General features: G+C 55.3%; 1 protein-coding gene across 1 annotated transcript; it reads right to left on the minus strand.

Moving 5' to 3' along the window:
- Positions 1–1,194: 1,194 nt before the first annotated feature.
- INSRR (insulin receptor related receptor) lies at positions 1,195–19,356 on the minus strand. Its single transcript, XM_025357997.1, has 22 exons — positions 18,996–19,356; positions 14,315–14,866; positions 12,461–12,764; positions 12,219–12,361; positions 11,869–12,013; positions 9,555–9,769; positions 9,233–9,359; positions 6,823–7,061; positions 6,255–6,422; positions 5,923–6,118; positions 5,676–5,717; positions 5,380–5,600; positions 5,011–5,147; positions 4,766–4,928; positions 4,479–4,584; positions 3,766–3,818; positions 3,347–3,576; positions 2,746–2,856; positions 2,444–2,603; positions 1,997–2,126; positions 1,725–1,859; positions 1,195–1,438 (listed from the first exon to the last, which is right to left on the minus strand). Exons 1-22 carry the CDS (start codon positions 19,078–19,080, stop codon positions 1,195–1,197), a joined length of 3,906 nt encoding a protein of 1,301 aa, XP_025213782.1. The 5' UTR covers positions 19,081–19,356.
- Between the last annotated feature and the right edge of the window lie 428 nt (positions 19,357–19,784).

Genomic DNA, 19,784 nt, shown 5'->3' on the forward strand with positions numbered 1-19,784 from the left:
CTGACCACTTAAAGTGTGTCCTATGACACTCCAGAAAATACCTATCCAGTGGACCGATATAACAGACATAACAAGGGATGAAATTAAGATGAGATGTTGGGGACAGGTTGGTTCTGCTTGGAGGCCAGACACAAAGGTTCCCTGCCGGGCTCAACCACTCCTGGTCCTGAGTGGGAGATAATTGCAAATTGTTCTGCCTCACTGCCATGGCAACCCTGGCTGCTCGGGTCCTCATGGAGGTGGTGTTTGACAGCAGTGTATTTATCCTGTGTCTCTGCCTTAGGGTCACCACCTCGAGTCCCAGAGGAGGGAGAAAGGAAGTTCATCTAGTGTTAACACCATGTAGATGGAGAGATAATGGCTGCCTGGGACCAGGGTACAAACAGGCCTCGGCATTTATTGTGCCTTCTCCAGTCTTCCCATGAGAGGCAGGAGTGGGGGCGGGGCTGGGCGAGGGTGAGGGGAGGGAGGAAGACCAGGCTCTGAAAGCCTTAAGCATCCAGGGCTAATCATTGAGGGGAGGGACTGGAGAAAGGGTGACTATACTCCAAGGGATGCCCCTGGAAGAAAGGAGGAAGGAGCACCAAGCTTGGGGAGCCCTGGGCAGGGCAAGAGGAGAGGAGGAGGTGAGGGCAGGCAGGCTGGGAACCACTCCCCAGGCCCTTGGGTTCTCCCCACACCACCTGGTCTGTGGAGCTAAGGGGAGGAGTTGAAAAGCAGTGGCAAGCAAGGGAGTCATGTGGACCCCCGACCCCGCCTCCCACATATGCATGGAGAGCGCCCCAGGCCTGCTTCTGATTGCTCATCTAATTTCAAACATGTCGATGGCCCTACCTGTCCACAGGAGACCCCAAACTGAGGGGCAGGACCTCTAGGCTGGGCGGGTCCCCTCTTCCTAGTCTGAGTGGGGTCCCTTTCTCTGAGGGCAGGATGTCTGTCCCTGGCCTGATCTCCACTCCTCTGGCTTTGACCCTGCTTGCTTTCCCCTGAGGGACTCAGAGTCTGAGAAGCTCCTATGGTGAGACCCCTCTGCCCACCCCCACAGCCTTCCCTGCTCCTGTTCTCTGCCCCACCCTCGGCCACCCCTTGCCATGGGTGGGGGTGGGGGTGAACATTCAGACTTCTCAGCCACAGAGGTCGGGTCCCTTCCTCTCTCCCCATGGCAGGCCAGCCAGCCAGGGAATGGGGTGCCCCTCAGTGCCCTGGACCCCCATTTTGAGGGCTGCAGTCTGATGAAGCCCCTCTTGGGGTAGGTGAGGAGTCAGGCTCTGCATCGGTGGGAGGCAGGGAGCCCCGGGCCCCCTGGCACTCCGAGCTGTAGTAGAAGGAGAGGAGGCGGAAGGAGGGCCGAAGCTCCTCCTGTATGCTGTCCAGAATGTGTGTGAAAGATGGGCGCAGGCGTGGGTTCGGCTGCCAGCAGCGGCTCATCAGCTCCTGCCTGGTGGGTGTGGGGAGCAGGGTCAGAGGCATCCGGGAGCCCCTGCCGCACTCTCAGCCTCCTGCACTGAAGGGTCAGTTGGTAGGAGTGGGGATCGTGGGCCATTATGCCTGGGAGAGTGAGAAGGGATTAAATGGGAGTCGTGGGGGTTTGGAACGGGGGGTGCTCATAACTGAGGGTCAATGGATGTCAAAGCATCAGAGGAGGTGAGCCAGAATCGTGGGGCCGGGTGGGGGAGGGTTGTAGGTAGATGAGCAATGAGGAAGGGGCAGGGGAGGTGACTCACAGCTGAAGGGGACAGCCCTCCAGCTCCTCCAGGACCCCGCCATCCATGACGAACTTGAGCACCTGCTCATTGGACAGGCCCTGGTAGGGTTGTTCAGCCAGGGTCACAATCTCCCAGAGTACCACACCGAAGGACCTGGAGGGCATGCAGGAGCTCCTGAGCCCAGCACCCTTTGTGCTGCTTGGTGCACTCCAAGGGACGGGGGTGTTCCAGGCCCCTCCCCAGATCCCACCTCCACATCCCTGGAGCCCTGTGCTCCAGCTCGGCCCCACCAGACATCCGAGTGGGTGGTGAAGATCCCATCTTTGAGGGACTCAGGGGCCATCCAGCGCACGGGCAGCAGCCCCTTCCCACCCTTGCGGTAATAGTCTGTCTCATACACGTCCCGAGTCATCCCGAAGTCTGGAAAGTGAGGGAGAGGGTGGAGGAGGCGTGGGGCATAAGAGTCACACACTTGCTCCCGCCCCTGGAATACCTCTCCCAATCTTCTCATCCTCCAGAGTCACCAAGAACCCTGGAAAGTAGGGGCTCAATGGACCTCAGAGCTCATCCCATCCAAACCCCTCTGCCCTCAGACAAGAGACTAAGATCCAGAGTGAGGGTGACTTGCCAAGGGTCTCACAGGCTGTCAGGACCAGGGCTGTGGGTTTCCTGATGCCTAGCTTAAGGGAGTCTCTCTACTTTTCAGGCCACCCTCATCTGTCTGGCACCCTCTGTACCCCCGATCTTGACGGTGAAATCCTGGGACACCATGCAGTTGCGGGCTGCTAGATCTCGGTGCACAAACTTGTTGGCAGCAAGGTAGGCCATGCCGTCTGCAATCTCACCAGCCATCTGGATCATTTCCCCCAATGCTGGCTGTGGGAGCCCAGGGTTGTTCTAGAGTCAAGATTGGGGGCTGGTGAGGAAGGAACCCAGAGGCTGGTCTCCTGTCCAGAACTGGCCCCCACCTCCCACACTGTGCCCAACCCTTCTCTCACCCCCAGCCCCTGGGCTCGCTCAGGGTCTTCCTGTTCCCTACCTCTGCCTCAGGCCGCAAAGATCGAAGATGGCTCTTGAGGTCCCCATGGGTCATTAACTCCATGATGACCAGAGTTGGCTGGCCCTGAGACACCACACCCAGGAGACGCACCTGGGACAGACAAAGGGCCTAGCAAACCCCCTAGCTCCCATTGACCCATTTGGCCAAAAGCCTGATCTGCTATGACCACAGTCTGACTCAGATACCAAATCTGACCCTAACCCCAACCATGACTATAACCTGACTCCTGACCTAACAATGACCCTGACCCTAACCCATGACCATCATATCTGATGATCATCACAATCATGAACTTAGCCCAGCTTTGGCCTTGAGCCCAATCAGGACTCTAATAATGATCTGGACACCCAATATTGAGCCCCAATCATGGCTGATCTCAGCCCTAGCCATGACTCTACCATGGCCCTACTATGACCGTTTGACTCTAACCCTAACCATGACCTTCACCCCAATTAGGATCCTAACCATGGTCCCAGTCTTGACCTTAATTGTGCCCTAACCTCATCTCTGACCCTTTCTTTCTTACCACATGACCTTTACACTAATTATGACCCTGACAATGCCTCTGGCTCTCCCTTACCACATGGTGACACTTGAAGGCTTTCATGACAGAAGCTTCCTTGAGGAACTCAATGCGTTCCCGTGGGCTGGCCAGCTCATTCACCGTCTTCAGGGCCACGGGTGTGGACTCCTCTCCAGCCTCAAGTCCTCGTGCCAAGCCCTCATATACCATCCCAAAAGAGCCCTGGCCCAGTTCCCGGATTATCGAGATCTGCTCCCGAGGCACCTCCCACTCATCAGGGACGTACACTGCAAAGAGTTGGAGGGTCGCAAAGCAAAGATGTGCTCTCTGCCACACCTCACCTGCCAACTTCTCTTCTCTTCTGAAGGGTTCCGGTCCCAAGGCTATCTTCTGCAAGAAGGTCTCCTGGCAATCTGTCTCTGCTCCTCTCCTGTCTCCCTTTCCCATACCGCCTGTTCACCCACTCCCAGACCTACTATCAGAGGCGCTGAAGTACTCCGGATTCACAGAAGCATACAGGGTTCTGTTTCTGCAATGGGAGGTGAGGGCGTCAGGTTGGAAGGGTTCTCAGGAAGGAATGAGCAACATCAGAAGGAAGAAGGACATTTCAAGAAGGGAAGTTACTGACTACACCCCCAGCCTTGGTCAGGGTGACTGCTGGGGATCCCTAAGTACCCTCCAAGCTGGCCTTGGCCCTATTCCTGGTTCCGACAGGGAATAGGGAGGATACAGGAGTAAAGGGGCTTCCACCCTATCAGCTAGTCCCTATAGCCAAGCTGATCAAGGTCCAGCCCCATTTTCCTCTTGCAGTCAGCCTTGGAAGGATCTGACATCAGGCATTCTGGAACACATCCCCAGGCCTCCCGCTTCTCCTCCTAATAAGGCACCAGCTTTATTATTTCTCAGCTTGCGCTGAGATTGTGGTGACCAACAATCCCAGTGTGGCTGGAATGAGGGGTTTCCTAGGATGCGGAACTTTTACTGATAAAACCAGGAAAATCCCAGGCTAACCCGGATAAGTTGGTCACCCTAGCTGAGAGGTATGTTTCCTCCTTGTCACCACAGGGGAAGCGTTACTGTCTGTATGGAAGATCTGTCTTTCTACTGTCTCATCTACCTCCCTTTGACAGACTTTATGATGAGGGCTCAGGGAGAAAAGGGGGTGGGGACTGGTGGGACTTATCATCACCTCTTCTTGCCGTAGAAGAAACCAAGGGCAGCAAGAACGATGAGCAGCGTGAGCCCCACAGGGGTGGCAGTGAGGAGGACATGCAGCCCCCCAGCATCCTCCTCCTCTGGCAGTCAGAGGGCAGCAGAGGGTAGAGTCAAAGATGTAGAAGTCAGAGAGAAGGCCATGCTTCTCTTTCCATGCTGGGAGGTGAGGATGGGGAAGGATGCAGGGGAGGGGCTTGTGGTGGGCTGGGGACCAGGTGGGGCTTTTCGGTGATACAAGTCTGTGACAGAGGCTGCGTATACCTGGGCCAAGGATGTAGAAGGCAACACTGTCTGTCCAAGAGCCATTGCCAGCCAGTGAGGTTGCCCTAACCCTGGCAGAGTAGTTTCCAGGGGGCAGCAGGGCCAGGTGGACTCCCCCAAACTTCGCATATCGAAGACGGGACACACAAAGCACTGTGGCCTCCTGAGGGTAACCCAGAACAGCTGGCTGGGAAGGCGATGTAGGCACAAAACGGGACTGGGATGGGGATCCCACGGGCACCTACCTCTCCCAAGCGGCGGTACTTGATTTCGTACTTGAGGATGAGTCCGTTGGGGTCTGGTGGCTCGAGCCAGCGCAGGAGGACACTGTTCTTGCTGGAGGCCTCCCAGGCCACCTTTCCTGGAATACCATCAGCCTCTCCTGCGGGAAGGGGCATCCAGCAGCCAGGCCAAAAGTGGTTCATCTCACTTTATGTTCAAACCCAAGCTAAACTGGGCTGAGCTGGGAGGTGGGGAAAGCTTTGGGATTATGGGAACTGAGAGGAGCAAGCAAAGCAAGGCTCTGGGGTTAGCAAGAAGTCAAACCCCAAACCCTTGCACAGGGTCCTCGGGGTCGGTGATGGGGATAGAAGGTGCGTGTGTGGGTCACCTACTGTGGGGCATGGTGCGCGCAAAGACGAAGGTGGCGGCGCTGCAGCCCACGGTGTGCGCCGCGTGGTTGCAGGCATGGATGTCGATTCGGTATTCCGTGAAGTGGCGCAGGCCGCTCAGCACCGCTCGCTCACGGGGTACCTTGTCCTCCTGGATCTCGAAATCCGAGCTGTTGCCCCCTAGCCGGAGAGGCCCAGGTGCCCGGCGGTGCCGCCCGGAGTCCCTAGGGAGAGCGAGTCAGAGCCAAGGCCCAGCCCCAAAAGCCACGCCCCTCAGCACCGGCCCTAGTCCTGCTCACCTTTGGGGGCTCTTGTTGATGGACGTCACCTTCCAAGGGGATCTGGGGAGGCCAGGGGTAGCCCTATCAGGCCTGTCCGTGTGCACCCCTATGCCCTCTGCAGCGCGCACTGCCTCCAAAAGCACCCACAACCCGGGCCCCGTCCACACAAGCAAGGCCCCGCCCACAAACCCCACCCCTCCAGCAAGACCCACCCCTCACAGGCCCCACCCATCAGACCCGCCCAGGCCGCGAGCGCTCTTCGCACTTGGGGATGGTGATCGCGTTGTGTAGAAAGTTTTCAAACTTCTTTTGGAACGAGGCCTCTTGCGCCTCCAGCGGGGGCAGAACCTGACCAGGAGGTGGGTGCTGGCAAGGGCAGCAGCCGGACTCCATCTCTGCCTCAGGATCTCCGTCTTCGCGGTCGAAGCGCGGGTCATTGTTGCTGGTGGGCAGCCGCAAGCCTGGCGCCGCAGCGGAAAGACACTAGTAAGACAGGCCTTCTACCCACCCCTGATTCCCCCATCTGCCCCGGCCCTGCGCCTCCATCTCCCCTTCCCCACCCGCCCCGCGGCCGGCCTGCGCGTCGTCCCTGCCCACCGCGGTGGCAGTAGTCATTGAGGTAGAGGTCGCCGTCCTCTGCCAGCCGCTGCCACAGCACCAGGTAGTAGGTGAGGTTCCCGTTGCGCTGGGTCGGTGGCTTCCAGCGCACCAGGAGGTGGGAGGAGGAGTTGGACGTGGAGATGACGTCCTGGGGCACCGTGGGAGCTAGGAGTGCGAGAAGGATGCAACTCAGGGGTTGTGGGGCTTCCTCTTGAATACTGTCTAGTAATGAGCCCCTCTCTCTGGGGTCCAACAGCCCTGTTCTCCCGAAGAATAGGTGATCCTCATCTCTGCTTTCCTAGAACTCACTGTTTTGTTTCTGTCCTCCCATTCTCTGCCATAGGCCCTTGAGTTCCCTCAGCTACTGACTCTGGACTGTCCCAATCCCAGCCCCGCAAGGACCTAGGCAGATGCCCCCTCTTCTTTCTAGGACTCAAGCATCTGGCCTCCCAGCCTCTGTGGGCCAGGTGTTCAGTGCTGCGGCTTCTCTATTTCTGATGTCTGTGCTCCCCTGTTCTCATGGATGCAGGCGTCTGACTGACTCTTGCGCCCTCCAAATGCTTACCTGCAGGCAGCGTTCGGAGGTAGATGATGGGACTCTGGGCTCCTTGATGGGGGCTGTCCTCATCAGTGGTTAGCGTGATGGCCCGCACAAACACTGCATACTGTGTCCAAGGCTTGAGGGAGGCTAGGGTCACCCCTGGCTCCTGGGTGCGGCTTAGGGGCAGCTCCACATCCAGCAGGTTCCAGCTCTGGGTTCCACAAGCATCTGGACCCACGTGCTCTGTGGCATTCTGGAATGGGCTGAACACCCATCCCCAGAGCTGAGGGGTCATTCAACCCCACCCCCAAGTTCTGGCACCTCCCCACCCCCTCCGCCGCACTGAATCACTCCAGGACTATCATTGTCCTTCTTCCAGTACGCGTGAGGGCAAAGCCATGACTCCAGCCACCTGTTAGACCCTGGCAAAGGTGGGGAGGGGACGGCCTTTGATATCTGTGTCAGTGAAATTTGTAATGATGTATCTCCTCATCCTTAGCAGGGAATATCGAGCTCTAGTTTCAATGAATATTGAACAAATCTTGCATTGTATAAATAAAACAAGAAAGTGTGTGTGAAAGAGTCCCCTCTCCTAGAAACAGCAAGCAATAAGGTTATCCTAATTCCCCTAAGTGTAATTGCCTGGAACCAGGACCTGGAGACTGCTCCCTTCCCAGTATCTTCACTTAGGCCCTTGAATTGACTTTGGAGGTTTATGAGCCTCCCAAACTATAGGGAAAGTTTTGTGCATGTGTGATTTTCTAGAGGGTTCCTAGCTTCAACAGCTCCCAAACATGTCCATGACCCTAAAAGGCCAAGATCCATTGCCACAGGGAAATTAAGGGGCCAGAGGCAACTAGTGCTGGCTGCCTGAAGGCCAGTTTCGGGGCAGGGCTTGGGGAAGCATCACTGGCTTTAGGGGTAGAAGAGGGCTCCCTAGGGGAGATGAAAGTGGGCCCCACATGGGAGATAGCAGAATAGACCACGGGAGACAATGGAACATCACACTGATGTTCATGATATTTGTTTCTTTGGTTTGGGAAGGGGGTGATGGAATTCATGTTGAGCCAGGGACAAAACTTGAGGGAGGTCATATTGGGTGGTGATGGGGGAACTTGTGGCCCAGCTGGAAGTGCCTGCCTTTGTTGGGACCTATAAGCAGGATAGTCCAGGAGCATCTTGGGGAGGGGTGCGCAGGGGCTCATAGTGGGTGTCATGGGAGCAGGTGTCCTGTGAGGCATGACACACTGAGCAGATCTGGGTCTGTTTGGAGTCAGGGTTGGGCAGGATCTGCAGTGTGTGTCTCTGAGGGAGCATAGCTGCAGCCACACTGCAAGGCAGTGATGTTAGGGAAGCTTCTTGAAGGACTCCCAAGGTTCTCTGCTCTTTGAGCCCAGAGACAGCTGTGTATAGTTGTGCTGATTGTGAAGTGCCCAAGCTGGGGAGCCAGGGGAGATTCACATTGTAGTCAGGCCAGTGCTCCATAGAGTGCAGTCCACAAACCAGCAGCTTCAACATCTCCTAGGAGCTTATTAGACATGTAGATTCTTGGGCCCTACTCAGGATTAACTGAATCAGAATTAGTGAGGGTGAGGCCCAGGAATTTGTATTTAACAAACTCTCCAGCTGCCCATGCTAGAGACCTTCACTACCACTGAGACCTAGGAGAGTCTTGGCCATTTGAGTGGGTCTCCTACAACTGACTTCCTTCCTCTGTCCTCCCAAGCCAGACCCTGAGCTGGTGGTCAGCTAAGTTCTCTCCATTCTAATTCACAGGAAATGCTTCTAAGCCAGGTGGCCTCCATCTTCTATACTATCTATCAGAGAGAGAGTATGAACTCCTTACTCCTGCTCTCTCAGTCTGCATTCGAAATCCATCTCCCTCCTCTAAGGATGTCTCCTTTTGATTCCTAGCCGTGTTTTTGAAGAAGTCCTTCCTGTGGTCTAACCACTATCCTTACTGTTAGGGTCAGTTGACTCTCGCCAAAGAAAAGAGCAGTGTGGTCCCTGGCGGCCCCTGCTCCCTCCCTTCCTAAGGCTTAAATGAAATGCTGGCAGAGCTGCTCATAAAACTGGCCAAATTAGTGGGCGCTCCCCAAACCGCTGCTGGGGCAGGAGCGTGTGGTCAGTGTAGAACATTAGCATAATGAATTGAAGTTTAATGATCCAAGCCTTCCCAGCACGATGGCTCTCCTGGGCTCTCAGAAGCCCTGTCTTCTCCATTTCACTTGGTGAGGGGAAACCGAGGCACGGAGGCATGAAGAAGGTGAGGGAAGAGAGCCAGACCTGGACCTTACCACGGAGTACAACTTGGGGGTCCTGGCTTCCTGGGTCTTCATAGCCTCGCTGAGCTCCGCCCTCACCTGCCTGTGGTCCCTAAGAAATTGGCCTCGTCCGGCCCCGCCCCCGCTCCGGCCCCGCCCCCGGCACTTACGACTCCTTGTAGTACACGATGAAGCTGAGCAGGTCGCGGGCCTCCAGTGGCTCATAGCGCTCCCAGCGTAGCAGGATGCGGTCTGCCTCCGTCACGTTGGACACGAAGCGCAGGGTGCGAGTCTGGCCTGGGTGGGAAGAGGGGCCTGCTCTCAACCACGCCTGCCCGCTGCTTGAGCGCCCACCCTGACTCCGCGGCATCCCATTCCCAGTGAGACCACGAAGAGAACTTCTCAGGCTGTCCCCCCTCGAGCACCCCTCCCCCGGGTGCGCGTGTCTAGTGTGTGACCGCTTGTCCACAGGCACTGGGGTTGGGGTCTCACAGGCGGCGCGGTCTCCGTTGGTGCGAGGGTTGATCTCAGCCTTGTTCTGCCGACCTCGTGTGCCCGTCACCTCCTCCAGTCGGTAGATGTGCTCCAAGCAGAGGCGCGGGTTGAAGGCGAAGTAGATCTTGCCCACGGGAATGGTGAGCCCCGCGGCCACCCAGGACCCTAGCTGCTGTAGGTTCTGGTTGTCCAGCACGTAGAGAGTGTAGTTCCTGGGGGAGGCCAGGGGACCTTGCTTTGCGGGGAGGTGGGGGCAGGGGGTAGGAAAGGGGATGGCTTATGAGGCGGGCACTCAGTGGCCGGCTCACACCAGCACACCAGGGACATTCGTGCATACCCACTCTGTGCCACTGACCAGGAGTATGATATCTGCCAAGTGACCCCATCTTTTGGTTTTCCTCATCAGTGAAATGGGATCCACAGCTTCCCTGCCCCCATCCTTCCCTTGACTCTCTTTAAACTGAGCACCGGCGGCCCGGCGCGGTGGCTCAAGCCTGTAATCCCAGCACTTTGGGAGGCCGAGATGGGCGGATCACAAGGTCAGGAGATCGAGACCATCCTGGCTAACACGGTGAAACCCCGTCTCTACTAAAAAAATACAAAAAACTAGCCGGGCGAGGTGGCGGGCGCCTGTAGTCCCAGCTACTCAGGAGGCTGAGGCAGGAGAATGGCGTAAACCCGGGAGGTGGAGCTTGCAGTGAGCTGAGATCCCGCCACTGCACTCCAGCCTGGGCGACAGAGCGAGACTCTGTCTCAAAAACAACAACAACAACAACAACAACAACAACAACAAAAACTGAGCACCGGCTATGTGCTAGACTCTGGAGGCTTCGGAGACAGGAGGAGGAGTGATGCTCAGCCTGGGCCATTCCTCTCCAGCTGAGGTGTGGACAACCCTGGGGTACATGCAATGTGTCTGGAGACATGAGAAGCCACAGGCAGCCACTAGACTAGATGGTAACTTTGTTTTTTTTCCTCACTCTGTCACCCAGGCCCAATTGTGGCCCACTGACGCCTTGACCTCCCGGGCTCAGGTGATCCTCCCACCTCAGCCTCCTCAGTAGCTGAGACTACAGGCATGCACCACCACGGTCGGCTAATTTTGTATTTTTTATAGAGACCGGGTTTCACCATGTTGCCCAGGCTGGTCTCTAACTCCTGAGTTCAAGTGATCCTCCCACCTCGGCCTGCCAAAGTGCTAGGATTACAGGCGTGAGCCACCGCATCTGGTCTGGATGGTTATTTATTTATGTATGTTTTGAGCCAGTCTCCCTCTGTCACCCAGGCTGGAGTGTGGTGGTGTGATCTCAGCTCACTGTAACCCCTGTCTCCCAGGTTCAAGCGATTCTCCTGCCTCAGCCTCCTGAGTAGCTGGGACTACAGGTACCCACCACCACACCTGGCTAATTTTTGTATTTTTAGTAGAGATGGGGTTTCTCCATGTTGGCCAGGCTGGTCTTGAACTCCTGATGGCGTGTGATCCCCCTGCCTCGCCCTCCCAAAGTGCTGGGATTATAGGCAGGAGCCACTGCACCCGGCCTGGATGGTAATTTAAAACATTGTCTCTCTCTCTTTTTTTTTTTTTTTAAGATGGAGTCTCTCTCTGTAACTTAGGCCCTAGGCTGGAGTGCAGTGGCACGATTTCGGCTCACTGTAATCTCCACCTTCTGGGTTCAAGCAATTCTCCTGCCTCAGTCTCCCAAGTAGCTGGGATTAAAGTCACGTGCCACCACGCCCATCTACTTCTTTTGTATTTTTAGTAGAGATGGGGTTTCACCATGTTGGCCAGGCTGGTCTTGAATTCCTGACTTTGAGTGATCCACCTGCCTTGGCCTCCCAAGGTGCAGGGATTACAGGCATGAGCCACCGCACCCAGCTCATTCTTTTTATTTTAAAAAATCCTGGCTACATTATAGGTAGGTCTTGACTGGCAGGTGATAGGAATGGGTCTCAAACCCAGGCAGTCTTGCTCTGCAGTTGACAGGACCAGATGATGACAATTATAGCCAACCGTGATAGAGTTGTATGTGACTGTAATTTATATTGTATATACTGTGTTCCAGGCATTGTTTTATGTGCTTTACACATAACAACTTGAGTAATATTCAAAACAGCCCTAAGAAGTAAGTAATGTTATATTAACCCTATTTTACAGATTAGAAAACTGAAGACCAGAGAAGTTAACCTACTCAGAGTCACACGGCTAGTGAGTAGCAAAATTGGTTCCAGAGCCCATTCTCTTCACCACTGTTCTGGGAGTGTTGGAGGAAGGAGTGTAATAGAAGGAGCTGGTCAGAGGCCTAACCCTTACCCGTCCACCATGGCGTCTCCCCGGATTAGTTTGAGGTTCTTGAAGAAGCCCAGGGACACGAGGGCAAAGGAGTGCTTGATTTTGAGGAAGCCAGTAATGGTTTCTACCAGCCCCAGGCTGTGCTGCAGCTGCGGCTCCAGGTTGTCTAGGGATGGGAAGACAGGGCTGGAGCAGGGAAGGTGATGGGTCCATGGGGCAAGGGGGCTGAATGGGGGCCCCGGGAGGGTGGACCCTCAGGACTGGGACCCAGGATGATGGAAAATCGTGCTGAGTTGGGTCATTGTAAGGGGTGTGTCTGGGAGGAAGGGTATGACCAGGAGGAGGAGTGTGGCCCCAAAGTAGGTACTGACAGCCCTGGCGAAGGTTGAGGATGAGGCTTCCCTCCACATGCGTGCAGCCCACCAGATCCTGTGCCGCCTGGATGGAGTCGATAGTCTTGGTGCCTACCTTGCACTCTTTAGGGCACAGCCCCTCGCACTTGTGGCAGAATATGCTAGCAGGAGCAAGCAGATATCCTGAGCCTTGGACCAGTTTGGGCCTCCTCAGGCCTCCTCACTGCTCCCAGGGTGCCCCCCACCCTCCCTACACTCACCTGCTGCTATTACGGGTGAAGCCAGAAGGGCACTGGGCCAGGCAACTGCCCTGGTGTATGCCGAAGGTGGAGGCGCGGCCGGGCACAGAGCGCAGGCTGGCACAGCGCTCAGCTGTGACACAGCGCCAGGACTCATACTGGTAGGTGCCTGGCGGGCAGGCCCACAGGCAGGCACCCTGGAAGTAGAGGTGGCGGCAAGCTACACAGGCACGAGGGTCTTCCGGCTGGCTGCAGCCCCCCAGGCATTCAGTGTGGCAGCACTCGCCCCTCGCTGTGCAAGCCAGCCCATGGGGGCAGGGGCACACTGTGGGGAGAGTGGTGTGTTAGACCTTGGCCATGCCCCCTCAGTCCTGGCTGTCCTTCCAATGCTGGCCCCACCCTGTTTCTCTTGGGATGACACTCAATCTGCACCCAGGTCCCTCCCATTCAGATGACACTGGTAGCTGACTCTGTTCCCCTCCGATGGGATTCTTGAGGACAAGGACTGTGGCCCTGTCTGTGGCTCCCCAGCTCCCACAGTGCCTAGTCGGGGTGTCAGAGCTCAGGACAGAGCAGCGACCTTGTCCATCAGGGTTGTTGCTCTCCAGCCTGCTGTCCTGTCTATCCTGTCTAGGCCTGGTGCCCAGATCATGGCTGGGCATGGTGCCAGGGTGAGCGGGCCAGCCTCTCCTGAGCAGCTAGGCCCACGGGCCTGAGTGTATGTGCAAGGAGGGGCCAACATCCGTCGTTTTACCCACGCTCCTGCCCATGCCGCCCCCACCTCAGCTCCCCGCCCTGGGCAGGAGGAGGCTCCAAGCAGCAGTGGGAGGGTTTGGGGTTGGAGGCCCAATTGCCTAAAAACTGCACAGTGGCAGCTGGCTGGCTATGGGAACGATCTGTGGGGTAGGGGTCAGCCAGGTCGTGTTGACACTGTACACGAGAGGATGCGCAGCAGCTGTGTTTACAGCCAACAGGGAGGCATCAGGGAGGTGGGGCACAGCCGATGCAGCAGGGATCTGGTTACTCTCCCACCAGCCCAGCTGCTGAGGCACTGGGGGCGAGAGGAGCTGACCTCCAGGAGCTTAGTGGAAAAAATCCCCAGGTTGGGGGACCCCAGATCTGCTCCCCACCTCTGAAAGGTTTTCCTCTCCTTTCCTATAACGTTTTGCTTCCTCCTGCACCAGCCATCCCTCTTTTTTCTCCTTCCTCTTTTCTCTATTGCCTTTTTCCTCTCCTTGCATCATCCTAAAAGTACCACCTTACATCTTTGCTGTCACCTGTTCAGTTCTTCACTGATCATCTCCTTTCTTCTCCTGCTCACCCCAAACCTCAACCTCCCATTACAGTACTGCCAGCTGACCCTGGAACACTGTGCTGTGGCCACTCTGAGTACGAACATAGAACTGCTACCATGACCCAGGCACTGCTCTGACGCTTTGTAGAGTAACTCATTCCTCATGACACCCAATGATCATTTTACAGCTGAGGAAACTGTGGCACAGAGAGGCTAAGTGAACATAGCCAGTAAGTGGTAGAGCTGAGACTTGAACCCAGGCCCTCTGCCTTTGGACTTAACCACTGCCCCACACTGCTTCTTGTGCTGCCTACTCTCCGTTCGTGCCTGCTGTTTTCCCCCCATGCCCACCTTGAACCTGTCCTTCACCTACTCCATGATGCCGTCATGGGCCTACCCCTTAGCTGTCTATGCCACATTGGTTATTTAACTTTTCTGAGCCTTTGTTTCCTTACCTGCCTCATAGGATGAGTGCGGATTAAAAAACAGTGACAGCTGAGCCATACCATCCTGTGACCACCCAGCCCCATGTGACCCTGCTGTTTCTGTTCCCTACACTTATGTTCTGTGCCAGTGCCCACCTCTCTGGCAGTGGCTGGAGGTCCAGCATCTGTAGTCAGTGTGCCCGCTGAAGGTGGTCTTGGCACAGGATTCGCCAGCAGCACCCAGCACACCAGGGCACACGTCAGCACACTCCTCGCCCAGCTTGTTGCCCACAATGTGGTTGGCACCAGGTGCTGGCTGCAGCAGTCCCCAGTCAATGGTGGAGAGGTGGCAGAGTTCCTGGTTCTTCTCCACACGCACAGCCCCACGCAGCACGGCCCCAAGCGCAGGTAGTCCCACGTCACGCAGATGCGGCATCTCAAAGATGACCAGTGCGTAGCCCAGGAAGAGGCGCGTCCCGCGGATGACTGCTAGGTTGGGGAAGAGGTCGCGCAGGCTCTCCAGTCCGTAGACACGGAAGAGCAGCAGGTAGTCGGTGACCTGGGTGAGGCGAGGGAAGCTGAGGCCACGGAAGTCCTCCCCGGTGGCTGTGAACATGAGCAGGATCTGCAGGTGGCCTTCCACCACGCTGCAGTTCTCCAGTCGACGAAGCTCTGCCACCTCTGAGCGAATGTCCAGGCTGGGACACACTGTGGGCATACATGGCACGCAGCATTGAGTACAGCCCAGGCCAAACTCCCCATCCAGTCCTGGCAGCTTTGGAGGGGAGCCACACTGGCAGTAGGACAATGAGTGAGAAGCCGGGCTCTGCTCCGGCTGTGGGGTGGCCTCCTCCCTGGGCCCTGGAGGGCTCACCTGCAGCCTTCAGGGTCTCTACCAGATGAGCCACACAGGCAAAAATGAACTCCTGACCCTCTCTCCCAAGCCCATTTCCCCTTCTTAGTTAATAGCAACTTCATTCTTGCAGTCAGGCTCCCAACCTAAAGTCACTTTTAACACCTTTCTTTTTCACCTTCTACATCCTGTAGGTTTATCTTTAAAATATGTCCAGAATCTGAACTGCTTGTCGACACCTTCACAGCTTCCACCATCATCTTCCCCTGGATTGACAGTAATAGCCTCTCAAACTGTCTCCCCAATTCCACCCTTGTCCCTCTTTGGGACATTCTCCACTCTGCAGCCGGAGTGATCTCAAAACACAGATTGATCACGTTTCTCCTCTGCATATAATCCCTCATGACTTCCATCTGTCTTGATCTTACCACAGCCTACAGGGCCCTGCATGATTTGAGCCCCTGTAGCCTCTCTGATTTCATCCTTTTTATCTTCTTCAGCCACATTGACTTCTTTGCTATTCCTTATATATAACAGGAGTTTTACTACTGTGACAAGCCAGCAAAGCTCCTGCCTTGGGGTCTTTGTCCTTCTCTTCCTTCTGGCCAGAACCCTCTTCCCTCTACATGGCTTGCTCACCTCCATAAGTCTGGCCAAATGTCCCCTTCTCAAAGAGGCCTTCTCTGACCATCCAATTTTATTTATTTATTTATTTGATATGGAGTCTTACTCTGTCACCCAGGCTAGCGTGCAGTGGCACAATCTCAGCTCACTGCAGCCTCCATCTCCTGGGTTCAAGCGATTCTCCTGCCTCAGCCTCCCGAGTAGCTGGGATTACAGGTGCCCGCCACCACACCCAGCTAATTTTTTGCATTTTTAGTAGAGATGAGGTTTTACCATGTTGGCCAGGCTGGTCTCCAACTCGTAACCTCAATCAATCCACCCACCTTGGCCTCCCAAAGTGCTGGGATTACAGGCGTGGGCCACCACGCCCGGCCTGAATATCCTATTTAAAATTGACTTCTATTTTCACTGGTTGGGTGCAGTGGCTCACATCTGTAATTCCAGCACTTTGGGAGGCCAAGGTGGGAAGAATACTTGAGCCTAGGAGTTCAAGACCAGCCTGGGCAACATGGCGAAACCCCATCTCTGCAAAAATATACAAAAAGTAGCCAGGCATGGTGGTGCACACCTATAGTCTCAGCTACTCAGGAGGTTGAAGTGAGAGGATCTCTTGAGCCTAGGAGGTCAAGGCTGCAGTGAGCCGTGATCACACCACTTCACTCAGCCTGGGTGACAGAGTGAGACCCTGTCTAAAGATAATTATAATAAAATAAATAAAATAAAATTGTGACACTCTTTACTCCCCCTTCTGCTTTAATTTTCTCTATAATTCTTAAAACTGACTAGTGTGTGTGTGTGTGTGTGTGTATGTGTTTGTGTGTATGTGTTTGTGTGTGTATAATATTTTGAGACAGGGTCTCACTCTGTTGCCCAGGCTAGAGTGTAGTGGCAGGATCATAGTTCGCTCCATCCTTGAACTCCTGGCCTCTTCAAGTAATTCCTCTGCCTCAGCCTTCCAAAGTGATGGGATTACAGGTATCAACTATCATGCCTGGCCATATACTTATTTTTAACACTGGCTAAAATATAATTTATATATTAATATAGATATTTATTTATAGGAACAGATATATTTTGTTTATTGTAAGCTCCATAAGGGCAGGGATATTTGTATAATTCATGTTGTACCCTAGTAGCTGGTAGAGCTCCTGGCACAAAATTGGCCCTCAGTAAATATCTGATGAATGAATGAATGAGTGAATTCTGTGACTGGGAAGAAGTGATCTGAGCTTCATAGGTCCCATGTTTCTCCCAGCCTTAAGGGAGTTGGATGCCTGTTCCCTGAATTAATTTGATTACTCTTGAAGGGACTTTCCATTGCTAAAGATTCAAGTTTCATTTCCTCAGCCTGACATTGTAGGGTGTAGACAAACCGTTCCTTACTAATGCCTCCAGCCTCAGAAGGGTCCTTCAGCCTCTAGGGACAGACCTACCTTCCCTGACCCTCTGGCCTGGAGTTAATCACTTCCCCTTCAGGCTCAGCTACACTTAGTCCAGCGCCCACATCAGATTACCTGGGGGCATTGCTCCAAAATTTTTGTATACATCTCTGTCACCCCCTCCAAGGAGGGTGGGACCCTTGTCAGTCAGCTCTGCATTCCCTCAGTTGTGCCCAGTCCAGGGCTGGAACCACTGGGCACTCAGGAACCATGGACAATGGACGCTCCTTCCTTGGGGACCTGGATGTGTCTGGCTTCTTCACTAGAGCCCAAGCCCCACTTCCGTTTCTCTCCCTGGACTCACTTGCTCCCAAGAGGGCCTTCCGTGGCTCCCCACTGCAGAAGATTCAAGTTTGAATGTTTCAGCCTGACATTCAGTTCCTGACAATGTCTCCAGCCTCTACTTCCCTTCCCACCGAGCCCTCCGGTGTTATCACAGACACCACACGCCACATGCCACGCTCTCCAGGCCTCATTGCTGATAGTTTGTTAAGAGAGGTGGGCAGGCAAGGCTGGCTCCCTGGGGGTTACTTCACATATTCTCCCCGTTGTCATTAATGGTCCTGAGCTTGGCTCTGCCCAGCAGCTCTGTGTGTGTGTGTCTGAGCCCACACAGGTACACATACAAAAAAGAGGGAGAGAGAATGAGAAAACACTTCTGTCCCTTCCAGGCGAAGGCCAATCAGGCTCTGCCAGGCAGATGGGGGTTCTCTCAGGCGCCCACTTCCCATCATGCCCCTGCCTCTCCAGGGCTCCCCTGATGGGAGTCATTTGGAAAAACAAATCTAAAACCTTCACAGTTTAACCCCTGCCTTCCCTCAGGACCTGGCTCTATGCAGAGCTGCACTGGGAACAGAACATCTGGATCCCCTAAGCAAATACTAGCCCCTCCAAGGACGTGCTCCTGTCCTGACAACCACACTCCCAGCTGGCATCTGCCGTGCAGAAGGGGCGGGGGGTTTGGTGGTTGGGGGAGTGGTGCTATGCCTTACAGACAGAGGCTCTGTGACTAGCACCCTTCAGGGGACCTCCTACCTAGCCCATTGCATCACTCTCCCGTCTCCATGGGAAGAGGAGACTCCCCTGCCCCTGGGAGCCCCCAGTCTGAGGAGCATCATAGGACCCCTGGGGCAAGCACAGAGTCTGGATTCCTGAGCTGCTTCAGTTTGGAAGAGAATGGTGGGACTGGGGAAGGGGATACCTCTTACTCTTTCCCTTTTTGAAGCTTCCACCCTCAGCTCTTTTTCCTCTTTCTACCAAGCCCCCAGTACCTCCATGAGGGTCATTTAGTCTATAGAGTGCCCCCGCCCCTCCTGTCTAAAACGTATTCGTGGGAAGTATCTAGCCTGCAGGACAGGCCCTGGGGTGTTGAGGAAAAGCAATCTTTCCCCAAAACCAGCCTTCCTCCCTGTAGGGATTGCGCCCTAAGAGGCGGGACACAGGACAGGGCCCTGGAGGCAGGAGCTCGGGACCCAGTCTAGATTTACCCTTAGTTCTCAGAGCTGCAGTTTCCTGTAGGCAACATTGCCTCCATTACTTAATGGTGCCTGGTTCTCAGCTACCTATCCCAGCCCTGCCTCTTCCCATTCAGTGGCCCTAGAGATGACTTCTAACACTCTCATGGCCTCATTTGGGTTTTCAGGCAAGCTTCACTGGGATCACAGTTTAACTAGTAGGGATGGAAGATATCTACTCATCCTCATTTTGAAGCTCTTCTCACCTCTCAGGGAGCTGAGGGAAAAACATCCTTATGTGGGGAACTAACTGCTTTTTCTGCTGGGTAGTTCTCTGGAGAGCTAACCCCAGCCTCCGTGTTCCAGTGCAGAGTAAGTGGATGTGCTGTGGCTGCAAGCTCAGTTGTTTGGCCTCCCAGCTGGCTGGGAGGGAGGGAGGGGTCTGGGAGCCAGTTCTGGGGACTCACCCTCTACTGCATCCAGGCCAAATCCCAACGAGAGGAAGATCACAGGCAGGTATGCTCCCCAGGGCCACAGACTAGGCACTGCCATTGTCCCAGCCCTGGTTTGTGTCCAGTCCCGGCTCTCCTCCTGGTGACCCTGGGGAGAAGGATTTGACAAGCCCTAAGGGACACAGAGACCAGGGTTCAGATAGGAGAGGGAGGGCAGGGACAGAGAGACAAGGAATCCCACACAGAGATAGCAGGAGACAGAAAAAAAGAAATGAGAGTCACAGAGACACAAAGACAGTGACAGGCAGCTGGAGACGGAGAGACTCAGCATGAGATTGAGAGATGGGGACAGAGATGCAGACAGTGACAGGGAGAGAGAGAAAATGACACAGGGTTCTGAGCAAAAGGCAGGCCAAAAGGCCAGCCAACCCTGAGGGCAGAGCAGAAGGCTGGGGACCGCTCCCAAGGAGGGCAGCGGGGGTCCCGGGACGCGTGGGACTCCACAGGGAGAGTCTCCCTGGATCCCTCCGGGCGCGCGGCCCCCCAGCGCCAGCTGACCGCGCTGACTGCGGTCTTTCCCAGGGCAGGGGCCGCGCCCAGCTCCCGCCCTCCCCGCCCCCCGCCGAAACAGATTGGTTCGCAGGGACCTCTCCGTTCTCTCCGCCCCTCCAGCCAAGCCAAAATATTTAGCCTAACAACTGAGGGGAGGACATATCTGTTGGGGAAATAAGGCCAAAATACGGGGGGAAGGGTGGGCCAAGAACTGAGCTTCCTCAAATCCCGCTGCGGCTGCAGCGGGTCCCC

Source organism: Theropithecus gelada, chromosome 1 (assembly GCF_003255815.1).
Source record: "Theropithecus gelada isolate Dixy chromosome 1, Tgel_1.0, whole genome shotgun sequence".
In the NCBI taxonomy this organism is placed as follows: domain Eukaryota; kingdom Metazoa; phylum Chordata; class Mammalia; order Primates; family Cercopithecidae; genus Theropithecus; species Theropithecus gelada.